The sequence below is a fragment of the Neltuma alba genome, unplaced genomic scaffold, assembly GCF_004799145.2.
Source record: "Neltuma alba isolate B1F8T4 unplaced genomic scaffold, ASM479914v2 tig00011241_pilon, whole genome shotgun sequence".
Taxonomy (NCBI): Eukaryota; Viridiplantae; Streptophyta; class Magnoliopsida; order Fabales; family Fabaceae; genus Neltuma; species Neltuma alba.
The window spans coordinates 174,434-191,927 of NW_021635959.1; the positions used below are offsets into that span (position 1 = coordinate 174,434).

The 17,494-nt window shown below is 35.6% G+C and overlaps 2 protein-coding genes across 4 annotated transcripts; both read left to right on the plus strand.

Moving 5' to 3' along the window:
• The first annotated feature begins 1,248 nt into the window (after nt 1-1,248).
• On the plus strand, nt 1,249-6,076 carry LOC114762742 (uncharacterized). The gene is made up of 12 exons (XM_028952309.1): nt 1,249-1,330; nt 1,632-1,803; nt 1,896-1,958; nt 2,070-2,175; nt 2,674-2,778; nt 2,865-2,941; nt 3,072-3,189; nt 3,487-3,556; nt 3,795-3,978; nt 4,516-4,740; nt 4,826-4,883; nt 5,583-6,076. The coding sequence occupies exons 1-11, from the start codon at nt 1,254-1,256 to the stop codon at nt 4,871-4,873; spliced, it is 1,245 nt and encodes a 414-aa protein (XP_028808142.1). The 5' UTR covers nt 1,249-1,253; the 3' UTR covers nt 4,874-4,883; nt 5,583-6,076.
• A 386-nt stretch (nt 6,077-6,462) lies between these two features.
• Nucleotides 6,463-9,471, plus strand: LOC114762768 (shugoshin-1-like). Of its 3 annotated transcripts, none has more exons than XM_028952342.1 (9): nt 6,463-6,976; nt 7,070-7,107; nt 7,558-7,666; nt 7,748-7,771; nt 7,887-7,949; nt 8,032-8,115; nt 8,213-8,306; nt 8,387-8,450; nt 8,537-9,471. In XM_028952342.1, the coding sequence occupies exons 1-9, from the start codon at nt 6,842-6,844 to the stop codon at nt 8,751-8,753; spliced, it is 828 nt and encodes a 275-aa protein (XP_028808175.1). In that variant the 5' UTR covers nt 6,463-6,841; the 3' UTR covers nt 8,754-9,471. The 3 variants fall into 3 exon arrangements, with proteins under 3 accessions (XP_028808175.1, XP_028808176.1, XP_028808177.1); XM_028952343.1 differs by having other exon boundaries at nt 6,464-6,976; nt 7,887-7,955; nt 8,071-8,115; XM_028952344.1 differs by having other exon boundaries at nt 6,464-6,976; nt 8,071-8,115.
• The last annotated feature ends 8,023 nt before the right edge of the window (nt 9,472-17,494 follow it).

The window sequence follows — 17,494 nt, forward strand, 5'->3', positions numbered from 1 at the left end:
AATTCTCCCAACTTTAAAACATATATTAAAAAAGAGAAGTAATTTGTAACAACATATTTAACTACTATCAATTTGATATGAAATAATTTCCCAATCCAAAGTGTTTCACTTGTTAGATTAAAGTATACATTTAGTTCTTTAAGTTTTGGTTAAGTTTTACTTTAGTTCCTTAGTTTATAAAGTGCATTTTCAATCCTATGATATTAACACTGTTAACTTTTACTAACGAAAAATGCTGACATAGTAAATTTAATGCTGACTCAATAATAAAATGCTTATTAAGGTATAATTAATTTTTTCCATGTTTAGATTTTAATTATTTTTTATATTTCATTGGCACCACGGGGGCCACACAGAAAGAGAACAATGAAACCCTAAATTAACAAAAGGACCTAATTCTAAGTTAAGAAAAGCATGCAACATCAATAAGAGTAAGGGTTATTGGTTGAAGAAAAAGCGAGGAGCGCTCATGGTGAACGAGATTATCCTATAACATATGTTAAATGGCCAAGTCACTAGTTGTTTTTTCAGGAGGTGCGTGGCGACGCTCGCGGAACTTGCAGGAGTTCTCAGTTGCGAAATTGCGTCCCCATATTACATATGTTTTTTGTTAGCAAAAGGAATAATGTTCGCATTATAATTTAAACAGTATCGAAATGAGTCTCCAACATTTATATAGAGTTTACTTATATTTTACTAGTTCTGGTCCTTCATATAAAAATGAGATTTACATTTAATTTGACATTAAACATAAGACTCCAATTCACTCTGTATCTCACATTTATTCATTTTTTATCAATTTAGTTCTTATAGTAGCTACACATATTAAATATTAACTAAAATGTTAGTTTTAACTAATACACATTCTGGCAAAAAAAAAAATGATAAGTAATGATGTTTTAGAAAAAATAATATATATTTATTATAAATAACTAATCTACCAAATTTTTAATATATTTAAATTAGTTAACTAGTTTTTGTATTAAGATTGGAGGTTGTATTTTTTTTCGTTTTGTTTTTCCAACGTTTATTTATGTATATGTTTTTTTTTTAATTATTTGTTGGCCAACGCTTTTCTATTTTCTTGTACGAGGACCAAGAAGATTTCCCCGCCAAAATGACAAGCAGAAGGCAATGGTTTCCGGCTTGGCCCGGCCCGAACTCTTATCCCCTATAAAATGCCACCAGTTTTTGAAGCGCTTTAACGGTTTGGCGCCTCTGAAACCTAAAAATACACTCTTTATTCAACTCAAATGATCGATATGGACGATCCTCTGGATTTCGAGAGAGAGGACCAGCTTCTCAAGGTTCCCTCCATCAACAAGAAAAGGTCTTAGCCTCGCTCACCCCCTCTCCCTCTTTTGGCTGCTGAAACTGGGTTTCAGGGGTTTCCCGTTTTGGTTTCCAGTTTCCTCACAGTGACGAACCATTCTCCTAATAAAGAACTTGCTCTGTTAGGGTTTCATTGCTGGAGTGTTTTTTTTTTTTTTAATTACGCTTCACCGACTAAAAAATTTAAACTTTGATGCTATTTCATTTATAGTGGTTTTGATAAATTGCACGCAAGTTCCCATCATCTCTGTTTTGTCGCTTTTACGCTAGCAAGTTATTAACACTTGAATTTTGACCAGGAAGAAGGTTATTGGGTTGGATGATCTTCTGAATGATCATTACATAGAGCAAAATAAGCTTAAAGAGAAGCAATCCAAAAAGGCCAAAGCCCGGAAGTACAGCCATGAGGATGATGACGAATGTGGCAATGAAGCTATGCTGTCTAAGATTGTTGAGAAATGTGAAAAGCAGGCAGAATAAATTTCTCTTATTTGTTTCTATTTCGCTGACATTTTAAGGTTGCCCTTGTCTGTTATGATGACTTGCTGTCCTATCTAGCGTAGATGAATGAATTAGGCGGTGAAGAAGAAATCTCCCACTGGGGAGTGCCAGCTTTTGGAGACCAGGTCATCAAACTGCGTCAAAACTCATTCCTTTCTTATATTTGGTTTACTACTTTATTTCTTAAGTTGTTTTCGTATTTGTGATGAATTAAATCTCATTTCTATGACTTGCAGAAAGCCTTTCCTCCTCTGGATTTCTCTGAACTTGAAAGTTGCAACCTCTTACAATCATTTGTGGACAACAAGCTTAATTCTGTAGTGGAATTGGCCGTAGAGAAAGGTTTCTCTGATGTCTATCTGCCGAAGCCATTAATATGCTAGTTTAACCAACGTATATTGTCGATTACTCGTATCTCGAGTCTTGCTAAATGCTGGTTTCAGCTGGTCTTATATCAGTATATCTCTTATATGCTAGTGCCTGAAATAAAAAAGCCTGTTTTAAGCATTACTTCAGTTAACCTGTTGTATTCCTTCGGGATACATCTTTTTTTAAGTTTCCTTTGACCAAATTCTTGAAGGTTTAATAATCGGTGGGTGGCTTCCATTTTTTCCCCCCTGTGCTGCCTTGCCGAAAATCAGTAGCTACTTGGGCCTGTTTTAAGCAGTGACTCAGTTGATCTCTTTTATTTCTTCACGAGACATATTTCTTAAAGGGTTATTAACCAATGGCTATTGGCTGGCTTGCAAAATTGGTTTTCTTGTGTCGCATGTAGAAAAATCAGTGGCTACTTGGGTCTGTCTTAACCATTGACTCGTTTACCATTTTGTATTACTTCAGCAGATATATTTCTTGAAGGTTTATTAATCAATGGGTGGCTTACACAATTGGTTTTCTTGTGTCACCATGTAGAGAAATCAGTAGCTACTTGGGCCTTCAATACAAGTGAGTAGAAGAATGGCATAGTGATTTTATTGGTATTATACATTGGGACAATGTTATCTTATGTCTGTGTAACACTGCTCTTTCAGTGTTATATTCAACAAAAGAAGAGCTGCAAACTTGTACCTGTGATTTTTGGTGTGCAATTCTTTCATCTACTGGAGGGGTAAACTTGTTTATGTATTTACTCAGATAAGGGATGATTACACTGTCGATTAAAAAAGACTCCAGAACACTTGTTTTCCTTATTCTTGGATGCTTTTGCATATTTGTGATTAATCATCATTCCTTACTAGGATGGCCAATTAACTGTCAAGATTGATTGGTTTCCCAATTATAAAGATTTGAGAAGAGCTCTTGACATCTATGGATTTCTCTTCAACTTTTCATCAAGTGCTGAAACTATGGATACAGGTAGCTCTTAAATTTGCTTTAGCTATCCAGGTTGATCAATCTTAGGTGATATATAACTCTTCTAAGTGAGACCTTTTAGCACTGTTGAATGCTATAGGCATCTAAGATATCAAAATATCTGGTTAATTGGCAGTTTATCTGGATAGTAGACACAAGTTTAATGATAATAATCACCTTTGTTCTCCAATCTCACTTGATTTAAAGGTGACTGTACTTCTGTGGCATGTCATGTGGAATTGCAAATATTGTACTGCATTTACTTGTGCTTCTGACAATGGTAGTCTTCAACTTTTCTAGATTCTAGTCCTGGAGGACCACCCCAAAATATCAGGGCTTGGGTCAGATTTGTAACCGCTTGTTGTCTGGGGTTAGATTCATGATGATGCCAGTGCTAGTCACTATGGGTTCTGACTATGATGGTGGCGATTTTCCTATATTAGTGATGTAATATGTATTTGAGAATCGAGAATTTTTTTTTTTTTTTTTTTTGGGGTATAGCAGATGCTTAATTCTTACTCTTAATATCCTACATTTTATTACATTCTCAAGTTTCTTATTGGAGTATTATTGGTGTTAATGGTTCCCCTTAGATGACTATGATCGAGCTTATTTTCTAATTTATGCTTGTTTTTGCCTTTCTTGCTCTTTTTTGTGCTCTGTTTAATATGCAGCGTCTCAAAGGATTTGAATTGCATTCAAGCTGTCGAATGCATTTCAGAAGTCAGCTCTCGTGGTAAACGACTCAGGAGTGCTGTTGCTTATGAAAGTCTGCTTCCTTGTTTTGATGGAGTATGTTACTTGCCTTCTTCTGCCAAGGTTAATGGTGCTTGTGCATATAAAGTGTAAAACGAGGTGCAAGTTACTGAAAGATAGCATATGGCTAGCAAGCTATTGATGGTGCATCTATTTTTACCGTTCTTTGTTTGTTGTTTTAATGCCTCACTATTCTTTGCTAACTGGTTACAAGTGTAACATAATTTAGAACACAATCCTTCTTGGTTTATTTTATAGTTGAGAAGTCATCTTTTGTGACATAAAATATATACAAATCATGAATTTTATTTTTCAATTTCCCTACCTCATCTATTTAAGCATTCATGCAAGTAAATGAATATTCGTGTCTATTATTAGTGACTGAATATTGGTCATTTTATTATAAACTGAAAGAGAATGAATAACTCAAACTGGAAGATTATGCACTCTGGCTAAATGCTAGAATATGTTGGAGGCTGCAATAGATACTAGCAAATTAATTCTGCAAGTGTGTTAGCAATTTGGTCCTAATTTCTTTAGATATTGACGCTAACTATTTGCATTTTTCCTCAGGTCAACAGTGGAGAGGAGATACTCAAATCACTAGCTTCAATTAATTTGAAAGACAAGAGTTGTGATCTCTTTAATATGTACATATACTTAGTTTTGGCAGAGAATTGGATCCTGTCTTGCCCAGAGTTTGAAGACAATCCAGTACTTTATGAGATGTTCTGTCGTTACCTTAAAAATTGTTCATGTTTAATCTCCAGCACAGACCTGCGCTCCTACGCATCTAAGGTTTGTAATCGAACTGTTTCTTATCTTTGGCCAATGATTTACTGACTTAATGATCTAATTAGAGAAATAAATCTTGGCCCTGCAGATTCGTAATAGAGCTGCATATCTTCTTCACTTCTTCATCCATAAATAATCAGTTTCAGGTATCTTCAGGACTCTATCCCCAGGAGACTTGCATATTCTTTTTGGCATAATTTGCTGAGATTAGCGTGGGAATAATATATTTGAATGAAAAGCATCAAATGATATAGTTCATTTAACAGAAGTCTTGCAGGCATTGGTGCACGATTTTCTTTTGTTTTTTGTTTTCCTTCCTTTTTTCAGCCAAGGATCAGATTGAGTCAGCAAAATTACCAGTCTCCTCCTGGCTATTTTTAGGAGATGTAACGTGAAGAAATATTCAGTATTTTCTCTTGGTTCATAGAGTGTGGAAGTACAAGACTATATATAGAGGAGGAAGAATAACCTACCAACTACATGAGTGAACGCTAATAGGGTAAATGCATAAATCTACCACCCAAGACTAATTTACTAACAAATGCATCAACTACCAACTAATAGTTTAACAATATTCAATAAGATATTTGAAGATGCCATTTACAAATGATCAGGTGATGTTGATACACTGGAATGGCGTCATCTGAACTGAATAGTTAGCATCTTGGACAGACCTTCAGAGGGAAAATTTAGAGGCTGTTTATTTCCATCATAACATAGGGTTCATCATCTGACTGTCCTTATAGTTCAACATCGCTGCCTTGCATGCCATGATTTCTTGTAACTTTTGCTATATGGTACTTTTAGAGTGCATCGCTTAATACTGCTGTTTATTTGTGGCTAAGGTAGAATGGACTACGTCAGAAAAATTATGTCATTTTGTTTTGGGTGTGGCATGAGATAACCAAATGTCAGACAGCGAAAACTTGGAGTTCGCCACATTGCGTCTGCGTGCAGCACTTTGCACCTCATTTGATCTTGACTGCCAAAAAAATGCATGCCTCTTTCTTCTTGCAGCTTGAGATGTTGGCGTGCCAATCTAAAGTCAAAGATGGTGCTTTACGAATATTTTTGCTTTTTGCCTGAGCTGTAGTTAAAAACGGTTGCTCATCCTAGATTGCAAATTTGTAATATGCAAGCATATCTACCTTTATCTTTTTCCTTTATCTTTTATTTTTATTTATGCCTACTAATTGTAACTGCTGTTTTGCTCGTGGTTTGATGCAATGGAGAAACTCTCACACTCAATCGACGATGACTGTCTGAGGTTGTTTTGTAAGCATTAAGTACGACTTCTGTAAAGTCATCAAGCTGAATCGATGCGTTAGCTGACACCTTGCAAATTGCAATATCGTCTGGCGCAAGAAATTGTTAGATTTCGTAATTCGTTTGATCAATCTGGGATTACCATGGCATACGAAGAACTGAGTTTGACAATATAATTGTAGTTTTGAGTTTGTTCTTCTAGAAGGTTCAATAACTGGTGCACCTATTCCTTCTAAAGAAATTGAAAATAAAGAGGCTGATGGGCCTAGATTCATACAAATTTCTCAGTGTTGGGGTGAAAAGTTTCATGCCTGCGCAAGCCCGCTCAAATTTTAACTAAAGTCGGAAACGCTTTGAAATATTTAAAATTTCCATTGGCCTACAGAACCTGCGTCTCTTCTTTATCTTTTTCTTCTTTTCTTTTCTTTGTTGTATTCCTTTTCCACATCATATTACAATCCTACCGTGATCTGCAATCCATGGATTCAAAGAACGATAGCAGCGGGAGTGAAGAATCGAAAGAAGCACATAGATTCCATCCAGTCTTGTTTTCATCTTTTCTCTTTTATCCATCTATATCCAGCGATTCCCATCTTTCTTTTTATAAAGTACAATCACTGGTCATCTTTTTTATATCTTTTTCTTGAACGCCAGTTACTAGTATGTCTTTCGCTTCAACTTCAACTCCATCTATATTTAAACCCCACTTCACATAACCTGGAAACGAAGTCCTATCTCTTTAAATTCTTTCACTTTCTATGAATCAACCGCTTAGGGTAAGTGAAGCTAAATTTGGTTCTGCATAGAGTTGAGTAGTGTGGGAATAGTAGGGGAGAGAATGTTGATGAAGAGATCTATTGCAAAGTTAGTGCGGAAGAAGCTTTCTGATATTACCAACGCACAAATGCAACCCAAACTACATAACCAAGCAGAAAAGCCTGCCGATAAAAACTGCAATGAGGAACTCTTGAAGGTGCTTCTTCTTCTTCTTCTTGCTGTTCTATTGGTTTTTGAAGTATCAGTAACCGTTATTTATTTAGTCTTTCAACATGAATTGCTGATGCAGGAAAAAGCTACTCTGATGCAGCTCCTAGCAGAAAGAGAGTATCCTGAATAATTTTTATAGCAAGATTTCTTACTATCTTTGTTATTGTGAGTGTGAGATTGCCCGTTGGGACTCGTGGTTTGACATGTGAACAGCAAATCACTTTCGCCACCAAGCTACAAGTTCGATTGGCAGATTTCTTACTATCTTTGATATTGTGTATGTTTTATCTCCATATATTTCAATTTTCGTCAAGATAGGAGTGAGTTTGTTTTGCTTGTATGATTGGTCAAATTTACTACCTTCGATTTATCCTTTCTGATTCGGAAGTTTAGTTTAGCCCTCAATGTTTTTTTGTCCTAGTTTCATTGTGTGCTTTTAATAACACATCATTCATTCCAATTCATGAAGTTAACTAACTCAAGGAGCATTGCATGACGCATATGTGAATAGATTTCACTCCGTCGTGCACCTTTATTACGCTTTTTTTTCCCCTTTAACTTGGAAAGTAAAATTATTGAACTCACTGGAGCTGAGCTGCTGAGGCTGCGAGCCAATGTAGAGAATCTAAAACAACAGAACTGGAATCTTGCTCAATCAAACAGCCAGATACTGGCGGTCTGTTTCTAAGCTGCATTGTGAATATCTGTCATTCATAATTAAGATATGTCATAACGGTATATATTGCTGATTTTGCAGGAGCTTAATTTAGGAAGGGAAACGGTAAGCCAAAAGCTTCTTGTTTCTTCCGCTACTTTGGAAGCTAAAGCCATGGTAAATGTGAACTCCGGTTCAAACTGCATTACCTTACAAATTATTTCTGGGATAATCCTTTCAGATGAAAGCTCTGCAGCATGAAATGTTATGTAAGGCTGCCTTGCTTCGAGGAAAGAACTCTGAAGTGAGGGTACGCTTCAAATCTAGGCTCGTATTCTATAGTCAGTCATAATTAACAACTTTCTTAATAGATTTGTATGTTGTAGTTAGCAGATGGTCTGTTTAGTTACAAATCTTATTTCCAGGGAATTGAAGATATGGACTATAAAAATGGTGGATCACTGTTAAAGGTGCCTAGGCTCTACCCTTGAGTTGCGTGTTCTTTGAGATCACTGGTGTGGGTTTTCTAGCATTGGTTTTAATGTAAATTGTTTTGATTGGCTTCAGGGAGGAGTCGAAAAGGCGGAGCAGCCATTGGTGAAAGCCAGCAATGTGGAAAAGCTTTGCAATAGGAACAGAAAACCAGCTAAAAGGAGTCGATGTAAATGCTTGCAACTTTGTTCTTCATCGACTGCCTCCCCCTCTCACAATCTGGTTTAACATTGCTATGCAACTGTTCAGCTACAGGTTCTGTTACTGCATCTGTAAAGGATCCAACTGAGAGCAAAGAGAAGAAAGAACTCAGGTTATGATGAATGCAATGTCATTACTGAGAGAACTTTGACATTTGAAAAGACTTTGGTGTGATAACTCCTTTTCTTCGGTTCTCAGGACGCAACTGAGGAGGCGCTCGACAAGCTTCAAAGCACACGAATACAAGCCTATGAAGAAGTCATCTGAAACAGAGAATGCTCGATCTCATCTCAGCATACTGAATTCACTTTGCAGAGAAGACGAAAAGTTTGGAAAACCCCTGAGAAAAACAGAAGAGAAGGTTCAACCACCCAAGGAGATTCCTCCGAAAGTCAAACTACGGAGATTAGAATAAATTCACCAACAGAGAGGGCTCCTGTAGAACCATATAGGTCGTCAAGTTTGATGTTTTTGAATCATTTGTGAGAGTTGTGTGTCCCATGTTCTTGTGTTGTTAACCCTTGTGTGTTGAAAAACCCAAAGTTTATCACTGGCTGAAGTGTAAAAAGTCCAAGTGCTACAGAATGACCAAACACGGTCCAGAGCCAAGCCCATGGAATGCTTAAGGGCTGTTAATATAGGCCATTGAAGTCCAACTTGAGGCTCAGACCCAAAAAAAAAGAGAGAGAGAGAGCGGTGAGATTGAAAAATAGAGAGGGAGGTTGGAGCGGAAAAAGAAGGAAAAGATTGGGAAGAAAAGGACAGGTGAAATGATATTAAACTTTAAGAGGGTGGGAAAGGCATGTGAGGTTATGTGATCATGTTTGGTTGTAATGACAAAGTGAGATGTGACGGAAGTGTGCGGCCATGTGAGGAGAGAGTTATAGTCAAGAGGAGAATCGTTGCGAGCAGAGAGCAGCAAGTCGAGTGTGGTTTGTTGTATGAACCAATGAGGGATTGCGTTACTAGATAAAACCGCGTGGGTCCCCTGCTCTGTCTTAACAATTTTTATCAACATGATGAGCAAGCAACGGTTTCCTTGAAGGCAATGATGTGCATCATGGTCCCTGCACTCACACCACTTTGATTCTGCTTCTTGCTTCGTCTTTAATCCCTCTTCCTATATATCCACAACCACACTCGCATCCTACTGTTTTCGATCCTTTGTTTAAAAAAAAAAAACATTTTTTGTGGGGAGATTTTACGGATTTTGTTTGGTACATTCACGGGTGGATTGAACAAATGATTGATTTGATTGTATTGGGTGATGAGGAGAGTAAACTGAAAACAGAGGAAGAGGGGGGTAAATTGAAAAACAGGGGAGAAAGCTGAAAGAAGCGTGCCTCTGCCGCCCTCTGTTTTGGGAATCATTCTGCCGCGCGTCTCCAGCTAACTATCCAAATCCATCTCCCACATGCTCTTGTTCCTTCTTCCCTCTATTCCATTTCATATCATCTCATTTCTCACAAAAACCCATTCTTAATGTTAATTTACGTGTATATTAATTTAAGCTGATCGATCCCCCGAAAAATTACCGTGGAAAGGATGTCACATAACAACGAGATATCAAAGTTGAAATTATAGGAAAAAGGAGAAGCATTAACGTTAAAGTTTGAAACTACAAAAATCTATTTTTGCTTCTGTACGTCTTGCATGGCGTCCAGATTGAGTAAAGGGTAAGTGTGAAGATCGTATCGGATCTTTTGGAAGATGGCGTTGTTGAAGTCACTGTCCTAATAGAGTTTTCGTCCATGGGGATGGGGCAGGCTCTCATTAAATTTAATTCACCATTTGAAATATCTGTTCATAAAATTCATATTAAAATCAAGATTTTTTTTTTGCCAAAAAAGAAAGACTCTTTTTTGGGAGGAGGGGGCCTGAGTCTTGGGTTAACGCCCGCTTGGGATTCCAAAGATCTGCAAAAACATGATATGATTGGGGGTTGGAATTGACGACCCACCTAAATGACTTTAATAAAAAAGGTTTGCCCCTAACTGAGCCTCCCTTTTTCCCTTTCTTAATTATTATTATTATTATTATTATTAGTACTATTTATTCCTTTATTTTCTTCCCTCCTTGTAGTTAATGGAGCCCACACGGTTTCTCAGTAAAGTTGACGCCTATGATTCTCCCTTCCGACAGGTAGTAGCCGTTACGACCCCACTTTTGTCACTTCATCAAAACTTAATTTCCCGCATAATCACTTGTATTTAGGTAATTATCCCTTACTTGTACTTAAGTAGTTAAGTTACAACTTGTTTATATATATATTCTATAAACTTTGAATCCCTGTAAGCAAGTAACCTCATGACATTCTCGTGTAAACAAGGGCTTGTTTATATTGGATCATTACATGCATTTACTGTAATCTTTTTATCAATTTGATTTGATTTCTGATATACACATCCATAATAATTCAGAGCCATTTGTGGGGGTCATGCATTAATTAAGATTGTGTAAAGATATGATCCGTATCGCTTGAAAGTAACCCGTGTCATTTAGCAGTTTGCGGATCATATAATGTATTTGAACAAGATCTGGAAGGCCAGGATTCTTATGCATAACATTTATTTAGATACGCATGCTGATGAATTCAAAGATTTGTCTGCCCCCATAAGCTCAAGTTTCTCTTCATTTGTCACTTCCACGCTATATATATACATATATAGCTAGATAGGTAGATACACAGGATCCACTTATATACACATATAAGCTTTATTAATTATAACAGGTCGTTATTTAACATCATTTATATACTATATATACACAAATGAATATAGAGGTCTGAGTTATATATACCCTTTTAACTTCCCAAAAGTTTTCATGCAAATTATAGAATATATTTGCAGTTTAATGTCAAATTTTTTTTAGTAATAAGGGTAAGAAACACCGTTTCCACAGAAACTATAAATATATATAAAAAGAATAACCAAGGGAATTATCAAGCTGATACCTAAGATTTGATGTGTGTGTGAGACGCATAATGTTTTTTTTTTTTTTTTGCTTATGGTGTGTGTAAAAACTAAAAAGTGGAAGGGTCAAAAGTGTAGAATATGATCCTTTTTTTTTCGGTGACAAGATTAAGAATATGACCTTTCCATAGTATAAGACTAGCTCTACTGGTCAAAAAAAAAAAAGGACTAGCTCTATAGGTTATATCAAAAAAAAAAAAAAGTCTAGCTCTATAGGTATATGTGACTCTCCTTTAACTGTCCCCAAAAAGAAATTCGTTAATTCTTTTTCAAGTGTCATTGTTCTCACAAGAGAGACAGTGTATGTCTTTGAGATCACTTTGGTGCTTAAAGCAATGATTCCAACTAAATCCCTCAGTTAATTATAACTATTTACTCTACACACACACACTCTCTAACTGTTGTCTTCCGCCCAACACAAGCAAGTGTGTAATTAAATTAAAGTGCCATTCCATTCCTTGTATCCTTAACTCAAGCACGCACCAATAAAGAGGGAAAAGGTAGCCCATATATGACATTAAAGCAAAGAAATTAGTTAACCACTGGAATATATTCACAGGGATATTGTAAATTTAATTATGTAGGGTTAAGTTGTCAAGTGGTTGGCAAGTACTGAAATGGGAGGTGATGGACAAAAGAGATGATACTGTGCCACCAACCCAATCTCTTTGGGTACCAACATTTCCCAACTAACCACTTTGTACTACATATATGGTCAGCAAAGCCAGTCCAAGTTAAAGCAACAAGATTCCTCAACAACTATTCTTCATTATTCCACTGTTTTTTGAGGACGTTCTCTTCTCTTCTTCCTTCACCTACGCCTGTTTTGTAGTATTGCTATACGAAGGAATGCTTATAGTAGAATTTTGATTCGTTTAAAAAGCTGATAAGGAAACTAGATGATAATGCAATGATGGAAGCTAGAAGCAGTTAAGGAAAACAGAAATAACTGTATGTGGGATATCCATAAATAGTAAAGTAAGAATGCAAGAGAGTGAAACATACAAGAAAGGAAAAATACCGAAATGTTGTACTTTTGAGGGACAGAAAACAAAAATATAACTGAGATGGCCGGGGGAGGTGAAGTGAAGGTTACTCCTAAGACAAAAGAAAATGGAGATGCCAAAATAAAAGCAGGTTGAAGCATGCACACTCATTCTTCATAATACTCATTTATATATATACACACACCCACACCCAGAGAGAGAGGCACCCTCACGTGCTCCTGTCTAATTTGGAATCAAACTCCTACACCATACCTTAACCTCCACAATTACCTTATATTTGGCCGACAATCAACTGCTAACCATATCTCAATTTGTATCCTAAGTGGGGAAGCCCCATATATCTATATGCCCTTTTTCTTAATTAGTTCATTTTCCTTTCTTTCTTTTCTTCTTTATATTTCAGATAAAGTTGTTGATTCTGTTAATAATTAACAATAATTCGAAAGCGTATTATCGAATAGCCTTTGTAGGCATGTAAAGGGTTCAAACTCATTGCCTCTGATCACTCCCATTACAAATCTGCACTCCACAATGACAACCAGATCATGTGTATGCTGTCTTTTGCTCTCAGCTTACATTTGTGTGTGTTGGTGGTCACTGAAGGGCACCACAAATACCAGACTGTGGGGCCTATCAGCAATGAATTGGTCCCCCCAGGTTAAGATTGATTTGAGAAGCTAATGTTAGCTTATAAAAGTGTACATGTTTATTATAATATTATAGTAGTACTATATATGATCACTACTGGGTGCTAAAATATTCATAACTTGGCGTAGAGCGGGCAATTATTCCTGTAATTAAACACATACAAGATAGTGCCCCATCATGTCTCCTTCTTTTCTTTATGCTCCCTTATATATATATTGTTTGCCTTTTCCCTTGACATTTCTTCTGCCCTTCTACAAATAACGCCAACCACATAATTAATCACTCTCTCTCACACACACACATCAGGCCATGCTATCATTATTATATCCAAGTTATATATATAATGGCTTCATAACATGCTTAAGGCAAACAATTATATAAGACTGAATGGACAATCCATAAGATTGTTCAATCTGATTCCTTTATCGTGTTCTCTTTTTTTTTAAGAGCACAATGAGTGTTTTAAAAGGTAAAGAAACATTTTTTTTAATTAAAACAAAAAGAGAGAGATGGGAAGGTTTAGGATAAGACGGCGTGCATTTTCTATATATAATTTTCCAAAGTACCATGGGATATATACTTTAAAAGTAAGAATGCAAGTAGGATGCTAGCTGCACGCTTGCTGGAACCTCTCTCTCTCTCTCTCTTGGGGGGGGGGGTATCGTATATGTTGACGAAGATTAAAAAAAATTGAGTAAAAATGATATCATGCATGTTGAGGTACTTTTAATAAAATTACTTCAATTTGACAATGTTTTGATATGACGTGATATAATTAGATTTCCGTTAATTTTTTTTCCAATTATGTCCATGCCTTCACTAGTTAACTCTATTTATATTACTGGATCAAGAGAGATAACAATGAAAATTAGATGAAGTATATGAATGGGTTGGTTTGTCGGGGTGATTGATCCTGCCAAAAATATTTAAAACTAAAAAGTTCTCAAATACTACCTCTGGTCCTCGCTATAAGACATTATTTATAATTTACAAATAAGATTTTATAATTAAAACTGAAAGTATTATTAGTTGCACTACTTGTTACTCCTCCTCAGTTCTTAAATTCCACAAGTGTGCAATGCATTAACGAGAAGAACACAAGGAGTCTCTCGAGCATGAAAACTGTAATTGAAACGTAATTAACAGTATTCACATAACAAAGAGTTTGAGGAATTCCTGGACTCTCAAAACCAGAGTTTAGAATTCAAAAATTATGAGGAGTCACCAGTCAAATATATAATTCAATGGTTTTCTACAATTACCGACATTCTAAATTATTTCTGACATATTACTGTATTCCATGAAGGACTTTCTGCGTTTATATTAGTTCATGGAGGTAATCGATTTAAACGTAACAGTAATACTTCAATCTGCATCACAAAAATAATAAACACAGATGACAATTTCGACGTTGATCAAAACTAAGTGACAGACATAAATAGTCTGCATGTGTTATTTTTGCAGGGAAATCTCATTTTGCTCGATCCTCTCCTTCGCATCGATAGATTGATTACGATTTCTGTTTTTGCTCTTTCATCTTTTTTCTTTCTATCTTCTTCTGAGTTATTTGTTCATAGTTGTTTTTTGTAAAAGCAAAAAAAAAAAAATTGGTCGCATCTATGGTAGGCGGGGAACGGTGATTTTATGGTGGGGAGGATTTTTCAGACGACGGCATATGGATATTTTCACATTGTAAATTAATTAATACGTTAATTAAAAATTATATTATATTTCTGCGGCTGTACCAAACAACGGAAACCGAACACGTGTCCTACGCTACGCCAGGATAAAACTTGTAGGGGTAGCCCTTCATTCTAATTCTAATAATTACTTAAATATATTAAATATGAAATATCATTGTTGGTCAAACAGCAGCCTCCGCGTGTTGGCAAAATTATATCTAACTGCTAAAGACCAAAGTTATGGGAAATTTGAATTAAACTCATAAAATCCACACTTATTTTAAAATTTTATGCTTACTATAAATACATCTTACTTGTTTTGGAATCCACCATTCTTCAGGGGGGAAAAAAAGAAATCCACGATTCTTAACTAATTTTAAAATAATATTTTCGTATTTTGTGATACTTTTTATTAATAAAAACATATCTGTAAATTAGTTGTAATTTAAAAGGGTTATGTTGGATATATTTTGGTTCAATACCATATGTTTAGTCTCTGAAATCTCTATGCGGGTCAAGATAAGATCAAATTTTAGGTGCTAAAATTACTGATCTTACCAAACTAAAATTATGTCAAATTTTAGAATTACAAATGATATTAACTCATATATATATATCATTATCTCTAGTTTTAATTATAAGACCTTATTTATAGTTTACAGACGAGATTTTATAATTAAAATGAGAGATAGTAAAAAAGATCCTTGATATTAGAAGGGTACATGACCATTCTTTGAGGGCAAACACTAATGGCGGAAAAGTTTGGCCACCAGCTCCTTTTTCTGACCAATTATCAGACCCATCCGCTTGACCCTTTCAGACAACTCATGTTGACATGTTCAGTGAGACCGGCCAAAGTTCCATACATGTTTAAAGGGTTATCTTTATTTTTTTTTTTATATATATATAATTCTATTTCTCATCAATTTTAAATACCATTCATCAAACTCAAAATGCACATGCAGGTACGTATGGCTTGTTTGGCTCATCCGGAATAATGAGCTGGAGAAAACTACGTTTCGTTTTTATTATTATTATTTGGAGGAGAAACTCGATGGGAGTATATATCCCTAGTCCAAAACGAACGTCAGGGAAGGGAACGTCACCAATTTGTGTTTTAATTAATTACTTCATTAATACGAGAACCATAAAATCCATTCCCAGGGCACGCTCTCATGATACGATATTTGAAATTATAACGTAATTTTCATCCTATTTAATTAACCAATTAATTAATCAAGCGACTTTTTTGTGTCTCTCCATGATTGCCCCTCCCACAAATGACTGCATTTCTAGAAGCGTGTTACCAATTGTCTAATATGCAAACATTCCGTTCAGATAATTTTGATTTAATCAGCCGTGCTTCCGAATTCATTATTATTGTTAAGTTATTCTGCCATTCTTTTCGTCGTGTCAATGCCAATGATGTCATTTTAATTTATTGAAACAAACCATATCATCAAGTGCGGATAAACTCACTAAAGTAAAATCATGATAAAATATAAAGTTTAAGTTACATCCAAATATATATCTTAGAAGTATTTTTCAGTACTATTTCAATACTTTAAAGTGTCGATATCTTAAAATAATTTTGGGTGCAATTTACCCATGAACGGCGGTCGTATACATTGCGCTAGCTAGCTAGCAGCCATGATCTGTTTTTGACAATAGGAACGGTATACGCGTTAAGAATAAATAACAACATGGAAGTAGCTTTTTGATTGAGTGGCTTGACGCTGCTTCTGGACAGCCAAGTTGTTTGATTGAATTGAGAGAGCCATTCTCGAATTATTCAAAGCATGAAAGACAAACGAGCGAATGAAGAGACGATCTCCCAACTTGTTTTTTCAACGGGGAACCAATTATTTAAGCTAGCAAACAAAAATTCCCCCCCAAATTTCCAGCAAAAGTTAAAATTAACTCACCTAATTAATTAAACTTCTTAAGAACAGCTTAACACGATTTTGTTGCTAATTAGTGATAAGCACAAGATGTCCGAGAGACCCAAGTTGCTCCGTTCCGATCTCGCTGTGAATACAATGCCAATAATGCATTTTCAATTCCGGCAAAATCAAACGACCTGTCTGGAACTCCCCAATTTACCAAGGGATTTATGAGAAATTACTTATAGTCCCAAATAGATATTTTTTTTAATAAAAATTTTATTTTTTATATAAGGTTTACAAATTATAAATGACACGATTCAATTTGTAAATATAAAAGTCTTATTACTTATAAATATAAAATTTTAAATTTAACTTGTAAATATGCAAATTTAATTTATAAATATGAACTTTTCGAGACTTCTTAATATTTGTTTAATTTTTTTCACTCAGAGAACTCAGGAATAATTTTCACAAATAACTCATGAGGCAGGATAATTCGCAAGGATAAGCATGCCTACCCAAAAATGGCTAAATATATCAAAGATATAGGAGCAAAATAACCGAAATTCTAAAAAATCCAATCAAGTCCCTTTTTTTTTTTTCCTCCTTTCTTGAAGACGAAAAGGACGAAGAAAAAGATGATTTGAGTGTAATGACTAGTGAGTGATGAGCGATGAGTCATTTTTGGGCATGCGGATGTCCAGTGCAGGTCTTGACATATTTTTGTTGTTATTGGCCCGTACTGATATTTGAGTCCAAAGCGGACACTGCAGTTTAATTAAGGCCACTTTCTGGAATTTTCTTAAGCTACAGTCAGCGCAAGTAACTGGAAAAAAGCAGAAAAATACAGGGATTAAGGAGACGACTTGCAAAAAAGCTTTAACCCAACGCCGCTAGTTTCGTATCTCCCTCCCGCTTTTATCGCGGGACTCGGTTTCCTCGCGCCAGTCTGAGGAGAGAG

Bases quoted from the DNA above. Each gene is read 5' to 3' on its own strand.
- LOC114762742 (XM_028952309.1), top strand. From the start codon at position 1,254: ATGATCGATATGGACGATCCTCTGGATTTCGAGAGAGAGGACCAGCTT. The intron at 2,176-2,673 runs GTTTCTCTGATG...GTATTACTTCAG, and splicing joins GGAATTGGCCGTAGAGAAAG to CAGATATATTTCTTGAAGGT. The intron at 3,979-4,515 runs GTATGTTACTTG...ATTTTTCCTCAG, and splicing joins TGCTTCCTTGTTTTGATGGA to GTCAACAGTGGAGAGGAGAT.
- LOC114762768 (XM_028952342.1), top strand. From the start codon at position 6,842: ATGTTGATGAAGAGATCTATTGCAAAGTTAGTGCGGAAGAAGCTTTCT. The intron at 6,977-7,069 runs GTGCTTCTTCTT...TTGCTGATGCAG, and splicing joins GCAATGAGGAACTCTTGAAG to GAAAAAGCTACTCTGATGCA. The intron at 8,307-8,386 runs GTAAATGCTTGC...GCAACTGTTCAG, and splicing joins ACCAGCTAAAAGGAGTCGAT to CTACAGGTTCTGTTACTGCA.